The 9271-nt window shown below is 55.2% G+C and overlaps 1 protein-coding gene across 2 annotated transcripts in view; it reads right to left on the bottom strand.

The window, feature by feature from the left end:
* Positions 1-8357, bottom strand: part of Gfra2 (GDNF family receptor alpha 2) — a 95581-nt gene extending 87224 nt beyond the window's left edge. Inside the window, exons 1-2 of one of the 2 annotated variants that reach the window (XM_055609929.1) lie at positions 7529-8357; positions 2254-2568 (exon numbers count right to left, since the gene is read on the bottom strand). In XM_055609929.1, the coding sequence (XP_055465904.1) occupies positions 2254-2568; positions 7529-7568 (355 nt within the window). In that variant the 5' untranslated portion in view covers positions 7569-8357. The remainder of the gene's footprint in view (positions 1-2253; positions 2569-7528) is intronic. The other variant, XM_055609930.1, reaches the window with a different exon arrangement.
* Between the last annotated feature and the right edge of the window lie 914 nt (positions 8358-9271).

The raw sequence follows: 9271 nt of genomic DNA, 5'->3' as shown, positions 1-9271 counted from the left end.
GTGTGTGTGTGTGTGTGTGTGTGTGTGTGTGTGTGTGTGTGTGTGTGTGTTAGAACAGCATTGCCTTGCCGTCCTCAATCCTTCCAGCTCTGGGAATGGAGTTGCTAGGGAGAAGTGGCCACCTAAAGCCTGAGGAATTATTCTGTTCTCGATGGCAATAATACCATTAATAATACCATTACTAAGTATATGCACTTCTTAAGCATAGCTGTGCTGTCTTGGTGGCTGCAGGAGGTCCTTCTCTCTCAGGACTTTACTCCCTCTTTTCATCCTTCCTGTGTGATACTCTGCAAGGGAGCCCTTATCTTATCTTAGTCAAATGGCCCAGCTCCGGCCCTGGGCCCACCCCCCTGCCCTCACAGAGACCATCCCTGTGGTCTTCCCCCAGCCTCGCCATCACCCCGTCCTCCTTTGTGGTTTAGACGTCTTTAAAAGAGAAAATGGGTCATCCTTTTGTTCTTCTCTTCACACACACACACACACACACACACAAGTTTCTGGGAAAAGTTATCCATGCTCATCATGTCCAATCCTCTGCCTCCTCCATTCACTCCCTAACCAGGGCCACCTTAGGAGGCTTAACCAAGTAGCAGCAGGACTACCCCAGACTTTCTCCTGCTTCACCTGAAGTTGTTAGCTGTTGAGAGTCTTCTCTGTTTTCCCTAATTGTCCCCCCCCAATTCTCCTCCATTGCCTTCTCAATCACTCTTGCCTATTTCCTTCTCCAGGTGGACCTTAATGACAGTGGCCCAGGGACACTTTCACTGCCCGCATTCTCTGATTATACCCACTGTCTTAGCTCCAGCTTCCAAACATAGGCTAATGTACACTTCAGGTTTCCTCTAGAAGCATATTCTCCTCTGAGTGCCATGCCTGCAGGACCTGACCAATGACAGGCAGGGAGCCCCAGAGAAACACCATAACCCCTGCCTTCTTCTACTCAAAGCCTTTGCAGGCACATAAAGCTAGAAGGAGGGTCTTCCTTGGCCATTCTCTTTCTTCCCATCTCATAGGCAGTAGCTGCCAAAACCTGTTGATTTTACCTTGTTAAGAAGCACTTAAACCCATCTCCTCCTTGGTTGCCCTCTCCTGTTCCTATCACCATGATTCCTGCCTGGGGTCACAATCCCTGCAACTGACTTTCTTCCCCAAAACTACATGGATGCTGTTCCAGAGCATCATCTGATCAGATCCCTTGACATTTGAATTGAAACCATTCAGGCTTCCTGTTGCCCACCAGATCTCTTTCCTCCTAGCTCCCAGCCCCTTCCGATACACGCTCTACACTGCCCAGTTTACTTACAGTTCTTCATGCTCTCGGTTCTGACCCTGGTGTGTCTCTCCCCTCCAGATGCCCACTCTCAGTGTGTTCTTCCCCCGGGTAGTGACTCCATCCCAGCCTAGAGACAGCATCTTCCCAGAAGGCTCTTTAGATTTTTTTAAACAAGGGCTTAGATGCTCCTCTCATGTTTCTCCTCTGTCCTGGGCCTTTGCATCCTAACACATATGCCTTCAAATGGCAAGTGCCACCTCACTTACCTAGCACCCCATCCCAGGCTAGAAGTTCCATGACAGCAAAGCCTACACCAGGTTCTAGACTCTTCCAGTAACACACAGCAACAGTGCACTCTCAATAAATATTTGTTGAATTAGTAAATGAACACCTTGCCAGGCTGACCAATCATCCTGAAGTATATGCAAGTCTCAAGCACCTCTCTGGATGGAGGAGTATCAGGATGTGTCATTGGGGAGGGGCTTTCAGGTTCTGCCTGGGGCAGGCTTGAAGAGAGCTTGCCTGGACACATAGGACCTGTTGCTCATGTCCAGCCCTGAACCCCTAACCTCTGTGTGAAGTGCCTAGGTCAGCCGTTCGACCCAGAAGACCACTTGAAGGAAATAAGCATCGCTCTGGGCTCTACTCCAGGGAACAGGGCAGAAGGGTGGCAGGGGCTGGAACCTCCTGCTCTCACTTATAGATCTGCCTGATGCCTCTTTTATCTCCCAGGCACAACTTTGTGCTGCCTTTGCTTGCGTCTGGTCATCCAGATCACCCTTCACCCTTGTCATCTCCCTGTGCTGATCGCCACTGTCCTCCTAAAAGGGATAGTACTTTCTCTGGATTCTAGCTTCCCTTGTGGGTAAAACCGAGAGCAAATCGGGCCACCTTTTAACCCAAGTCCTCCCTTCTGAACCCCTAGCCGGACGCATGTCGTTACCCACCACCACCCTTCCTTGGGGCCCGCCTTGGCTTACCCTCGGTCAACCCCAGATGGATGCTCCAGTAGATCTGAAGACACTGCAGCTCCTTCTTCATGCCCCGCTTGCAGCGGCAGTCATACAGCGGGCTTTCCTGCAAGACCTCCAAGGCCGCCTGGCACTCCTTATTGGCCAGCATGGTATTGCGATCCCGGCCTGCCAGGCACTGCCGAAGGGTGCGGTACCTGGAGCTGCAGTTGGATTCAGCCGCACACAGCTCATTGGCCCGGACACAGTCCACTTGGGGGCGCCAGCCGTGGAGCTCAGAGCCCTGCAGGGAGGAAGGGCTGGCCAAAGACCGGAGGGTTTCGTCTGGGTAGTAGGGAGGAAGACAAGCATGAATGAGGGCCAACAGTCTCTGACCCCAGTGCAGGCCTACGGCTTGAAGGGACTTCTCACCTGCTTTATCTCAAGATCAAGGTCAACGCAGACCCAACCTAGTTAGCCGTGCACCCCTACAGCCATGGTTCACATTCACTTCCTCCTAAGTACAATCCTAGGCAGTGGCACGCAGCACAATAAATCCAGAAAGGCCTTCACTGAAAACCACAGGAGGGCTGAGATGCCAATAGTTCAGACAGAATGGCATGGCCTCAACAGGAGTGGCAAGGGTTGTGCAGAGGGATCTCGTTTCATCTCCCATCTGACAAACCTCTCCTCCATCCAAGGCATCAATCTGAAGGCATCAAAAGTCAGTCAACCCTCAGAGCCTGTCTGGACCTTAGACAGGCCCAAGAATTGAGCCTCAGCATCCTATTCCTGGGGAGCTCGGGTCCAAAGAAAGGAGACAACTCAAGGTCGCACACAGAGAAGCAAAAAATAAGCCCTCTCCAGCCCTTAGTCTCGTCATTCTGTATCATTAGGCTTTTAGAAGACAGCCAGAAACAAGCTTAACTCAATGGTCCAGGAGGCCCAGGAAGGAGAAGTAGGCCTTGCCTTTCCATATCTGCCAACTTCACACCAGACAGAGGCCTGACAAAGTGCCTGCATGGCCACATTCCACCCCAGCCCCCTGCAAAAAAGAAAACATTAGGCAAAGCGCAGGAACACGTCCACTCTCCCTTGTGTTCCCACCCCACCCACCTCGACTGGCCTCTCTCACTTCCATCTCTCCTCTTCTCTTGCTTCCTGTCTCCCAAGAGTTCTGTTCTCAATAGACCTCCTCACCTTTTCCCTTTGAGTGCGCGCTCTCTCTCTCTCTCTTCTCTCTCTCTCCCTTTCCTTCCTACACTATTCTGAAATTCCTCTCTATTTTTTTTCTTCCTTCCAAATGCAAAATAATAAATCAATTACAGAAAAGAAAGAGCCCCCCTCCTCCTTCAAGCCCTGCCTTCCCGCCTGAGCATGGCTTCAGCCTACCCCTCTTATCTACTTCCCATAATGTCCTCAGAAAGGAGGGGCCTGAGGACTGGACATGAAGGGCAGAGACAAGCTGGCCAGACCCTTTCAAAGCCAAGCTCCCAAAATGGTTTCCTCCAGATATGGAAGACATCTCCCTGTCTCCCTGTCCTTCCTAAAGCCCTAACTCCAGACCCTGCCCCCAAATACCACTTCAGGGCAAAGACTGCCTTCTGCAAGACCCAAAGACCTAATTTGAGAGGCTTCCTCCACTCCCTCCCACCCCAAAACAGAATAAAATTCTAGGCCATTAGCCCCTTCCTCAGAATACCGCAGAATGCCCCCACCATTCCTGCCCAGAGCCGCCACTTTCAGGCCTTCTCCCTAGGAGGCCTTGTTCATGGGGGAGCTACTGCAGGGGGACAGCGACACCTACAGGTAGAGCTTTTCACAGCAAGCCTGTCACTCCCCCAGAACCTGGGGGGAGGGGGGCGGTGAATCATTCTCAGAGGGCCTCAGGCCTTCCCCAGTAGGAAACAGCTAAGGAGATGAAGGGGAGTAGGACTCCCGATGGAGGATGCTCCAGTTACAGCAAAGAGAAACTTCTTCTCCCACTGACCAAACCCCAGCCCTAGAACAGAAAGAGTTCAAAAAAACGTAATCACACTGAGACAAGTACAAAGCGGGAGTTACTGGAAGAAAGGTCTGCCCAGACGCTGGCCTGAGATATGCCCTCCACAAAAGCTGAGGCAGCAGCTTTCTTTCAAGGTCTCAGTAGATTCCTACATCCTTTTACAGGACTCTAGTGCTGCTGGGCCATCCGACAAACAGCTGAACCGCCATGCTGCCAACTTGCACCTGTCTGCTAGCTCTCTCAGTCAGCCACTCTCAAGTTGTCCCAGGGTTCCAGTAGGGCATCACCATCCATGTGACTGAGCTGAAGACTCAACTGTCCAAGGGAGACTCGGTATGGGACATGCTGGCATCCTGGGCCATCTGCAGGCTCAGAGTTTACACAAGTTTAGTCAGGATAGAGACTCCAGAGAGTGTTTCTCTGGAGGCCACTCAGTTTGCCTACCCTGCACCTGGAGCCCAGAGCCACCATGGTGCCCTTCACGCAAGCCCCTATTGGCTCCCATGCCAATATCAAGGGTTTCCCCCCGTGCTGTCAACTGACATCCATGAGAGGGCAAGTATATGTTCTGGAGAGGACAGGGACATCCTTTCGCTAACTGGGACCTGCCTTCAAAACTCTCAGAAGCAACCAAGCCCAACCAGAGAATGGAATCACAGCAACCTGGAGCCGCTAACCAAGGATCAGAAGAAAAGGCTGTCTTCATGGCCTGAAGGATGAAAGCCTGGATTTACCAAGGGGAGACAGTGTGGCCCAGTTCCAGGGAGCGTGGGAGAGGGGAGGGTGGTCCGGTGTCCCCTCAAGAGCCAGAATAGTGCTAGACTGCCACTAGGGGGTCAGTCTTTTGCCCACTCTGCTCCTGTCACCCTTCCATTGCATTCTCTCTGTGTGTGTGTGCCAACGCTGGAAATCTGGGTGGCTGGGCTAAAAAGCCCTTTCTCTCCACTGCAGTCCTCTGACACTAGATCTCACTCAGAATCCTTGAAAGAGCACCTGAAGGTTTGTTGACAGGGCCTGGGGGCGGGGGGCACTCTTCACCATGGCCCCAGCCAAACTGCTGGCCTGAGACATGAACTCCAACTGCTTAAGAACCGCCTTTACTCTGAGCAGACTTTTCAAGTGGTTCCTGACTACAGTCTTCTAGCTAGGAAGAGGCTTCTTTGGGTTTAAGTTTCCCTCACACCACTCCACCCTCTCCTAGCAGAGCCTTTCAGAATCCCCTGGGCTGCCTTTCAATTGAGCCCTTTGCCCAGCTCTGGAGAGGGACTTTTGGGGGACAGGGAACTGAAGCATCATGGCCTGAGGAGACACCAAGCAGCCCCCCTTTCACTCTTCCCTCTTGCCATTTCAGTCCCTGGCTAGAAGACAGTGGTGGCCATCTCAGCTCACACTCCACACACATGCCTTCACATACCCATACACACCCATTACGGGCAGTGTGCCACTTCTGAGGAGGGAGAATTCCTCAGCTTTCTCGGCCTCCTCAGCTAGGCACACCTCATGAGCAACTTGGGGTCCTGTGCTGCATGGGGGCTGTTCTTGACCACCGGCCTTCAGTGAGGACCCCTATACCTGGAAGCATGCCTCCTTGATGAGGGTGGGGTACAACTCAGCAGCAGGCGATCTGGCTGGCTTTGCCTGAGATGCAATGTTCTTTTCGTCACGGCTCTGATCATTCTAAGCCCCAGAAAGCTGTGATTTCAGACCATCCATGGAGAAAAGGTCAAATTTGGTGACAGTTCATTCAGAATGAGAGTCCACTTCCCCCAGGCTGCTGGGAAGGACTGCAGGATGAAAGGGAGCCCAGGGCATTTTGTGCCCTCCTATTCTGTCTCCCCCACCCCCCTCCCACAGGGTTACTAACACAGGGAGAAAGCAAACACGGCGGCAAAAGCCACACCCCAGGGCAGGGCTGTGTCCCCTAGGAATGCATAGCTGGGATCTGGAAAGTCTGTGAGTAGGCAAAGGGCCCAGGATACAGCCAGGACTGGCTCTCCCTGACTACACATCCGCAGTACCAATCTGGAGGGCACTTCCTAGACCTTCCATAAGCATCTTCCATAAGCAAAGTCTACCTCCCTGTCTGGGCTATCCAAAGCCTTTTCTGCTGGGGGGAAAGGTGGTCTCCTGATCCTGCTTGGTAGCTAGTTCTCTCTGAACCGCCAGCAAACCTGCTAGAACAGCACCTGAACTGAAGCAGGTCACACACACACACACACACACACACACACACACACTTCCTAGAACACGTAATACCTATTCCCGAACAGTAGCCTTGCCTGGAGATTCACACAGCCTTGCAAATGTCTTTTCTTCACCTGTGCGAGGGGAAATTGTTATCTATCCCTAGACCTTGCTTCCCCAGCAGCTGAGATTTTACAAAGTAGAAGGGAATGGGGAGTCACTGCTGGAGCCCGGAACCACTGGACGGACACACCTCCCTGTCACAGGGAGGGGGCTCCCAGGATGAACAGTGAGTTGTCTTTGTTAAGATCTGGCCCCCTCCCCTTACATACATCCCCCCACTTCATCTTCTTCCTTCCAAGGAACAAACTTTGGCCTCCTCTTCCCTATGCATCTAGCCCCAGGCCCCAGGGATGTCTCCCAGAAGGCCTTGAACACCCATTTGCAAGCCTGCACTCTGCCTACCCACCTGGCTTGAGTCTGGGTGCAAAGGGAGGCGATGGGTAGGAAGAAACTTGCAAAGTGCTCCCAGGAGTGGGGAAACGGGGTGCTTTCCTCAGGTTGGTTGACAGATAGGTGGTGATTACAAGGGCTCCCCGGAAACGTCTAAACCGTGACCTCCTGCAGAAACCCACCTACTCTGAGAGCAATCAGAAAAGGGGGGACTGGCTTGATTGCTCCCCGCCAGCCTCTTCTTCCCCCCCTCCTTTCTTCCACACCAAGAGTTGCTTTTTTTTTTTTTTTTACTTCCTAAGTTCCAGCAAATTGAACCCATTATTTTGGGGGAAATGAGCGCTACCACAGCCTACCAAATAAGCGTGTGTGCCAGTGTGTGCGCGCGGCGCGTGAGTGCGTGCGGGGATGGTTTGAATATCGGAAGTCTCCTTCTCAGTCCTCCGCGCAAACCAGCCAGCCACCGCTCGGCTCCCTCCTCCAGAGCCTCCCGGGCTGTGCCCCGGCCCCGGCTTCTAGCACGGTGCTCGCTCTCTCCCGAGGTCTCCTGCGGTGCCCCGCTCGCAGCCCTCCCACCCCACCCCCGCGTGCCCAGCTTCCAGTGGGCGCCTGAAGGCGCGCGGCCCCGTGTGGCCCCCAGACTCGCCACCTGCAGGTACTCACCTAAAAAGAAGAAGAGGCAGAAGGCGTTTGCCAAGATCATGTTAAATAAATCCCAGTTTTGTGTGCGTGTGTGTGTCTTTCTCCCTTAGGTTTTAAAAAAAATAACAATAAAATAACAACGATAGTAATAACAGCCAAGCAACGGTAATGACCCCCAAATCCAATGCGGAGATCCCGCCGGGCCGCCGGGCCGCGAATGAAGATCCCCCCCAGTCCGAGGATTCTCGCCGCTGGCTGGAGGGGGTGGGGTGGGAGGCGGGCGGTGGGCTGCCTCTCGACGTCCCCCCCTTGCCACTGAAATCAAACACGCGTAGCTATGTGTCTGGCTGCCTTCTAAGCCAACAGCCTGGTCCTGAGGTCAGCCCAGCCCTTCGCGCGTCCGGGAAGGCGTGAGTCCCCGTGGGTCCAATTTCCCTGCACTTCCCAGGAGGGGGACTGGAGAGGTGGGGGCGAGGCGATCTGAAAGTGAAGGGCTGGAAGAAAGCAGCAAGGGAGGGGGTCAGAATGAATGCAAAGAGGAAAGAAATCCACCGACGGACGAGGAGCAATCCGGTAGGAGCTTCTAGAACCGGAGACCAGAGTCGCTTCTTCCGCACCAACACGAAGGAAAAGATTAAAAAAAAAAAAAAAAAATCTTCTCCCGCCAACCCTTGCTCGGCTCACTTTTTTTCTAATGGAATTCCAGTGCCAGAGTGCCCGTGCTTGCGTGTGCCTCTCCTCTCTCCCTCTCCTCTCCCTGGCTCTCGCTCTTTGCTCTCGAGCTCCGCTCTCCCTCGCTAGTCTCTCTCCCTCCCTACTCCCTCTCTCTCCCTGCTCCTCCCTCCGCCTGCTCCCTCCCCTTCCGCGGCTCCCTCGCCGGGGCTCTCGCGCCTCGCCCCTCTCCTCTGCCCGGGGCTCGGCGCTCCGGCTCCCCGGCGGCTGGCGGCGCGGAGCGCGGGAGCGCGGCGGAGCAGCGACGCTCTGCAGCAGCGGCGGTAGCGACTCGGTGGTGGCGGCGGCCACCCGGCGGAGGCGCTGGCGCCGGGGAGCGCTGGCCTGGGGGTGAGCTCCACCGCTGCCCCCCTCGGCTCAGCCGCCCGCCCTTCCTGGGACCAGCTGGCCGCCTTGGCCAGAAACCCACTGGATCCCACCTCCCCGCCGCCCGCCCCCCCCCCCCCCCCCCCCCCCCCCCCACCCCGGCTGCTGTCCGCGCTCAAAGCCACGAAGCCTTTGCACCTCCTCCTCTCCTTGCAATGTCTTGTCCCCGCCGGGCAAGAGCTGACGCCCTCCAAGTGCCACAGTCCCCCCACCCCCGCCCTGAACCCCCGGGGCAATGAGGTTTCGGAAGCCTCGGGAGGCTGAGAGGCTGGGGGACACTGAAGCCCGGGTGCGGGAACCATCCTGGAGGCGTGGGGGGCAGGGCAGCAGAAAAAGCCTGGCCTGGTGGTCCAGGTCTGAAAGAGGGAGCACTACTCTCTGCGAGCCGGTGTGTCCCTCGTGGGAAGCCGGTCTGAGCGTCGCCCTCAGAGCGCTAGGGGACCCAAAGGAGCCCTTGTGGGCCAGCCCTCCAAGCCGGAGAGCTGCCTGCCTGCCTGGGTTTAGCCCCGCGCTCCTACACGTGTGTTCTGCCTGCGGAGCTCGGCAACTTTCACCGCACACTGGTGCCTCTCTTGCCGCCAAGACCCCCCTCCCCGCCCCGCTCCCCAACACACGCACACACACTCCCAGCTTTGCAGCCATTCCAGACTCCTCCTCCCTAGTTGG

Source organism: Psammomys obesus, unplaced genomic scaffold (genome assembly GCF_907164565.1).
Source record: "Psammomys obesus unplaced genomic scaffold, mPsaObe1.curated_primary_1811, whole genome shotgun sequence".
In the NCBI taxonomy this organism is placed as follows: domain Eukaryota; kingdom Metazoa; phylum Chordata; class Mammalia; order Rodentia; family Muridae; genus Psammomys; species Psammomys obesus.
This window is presented reverse-complemented; position numbering and strand designations above follow the sequence as displayed.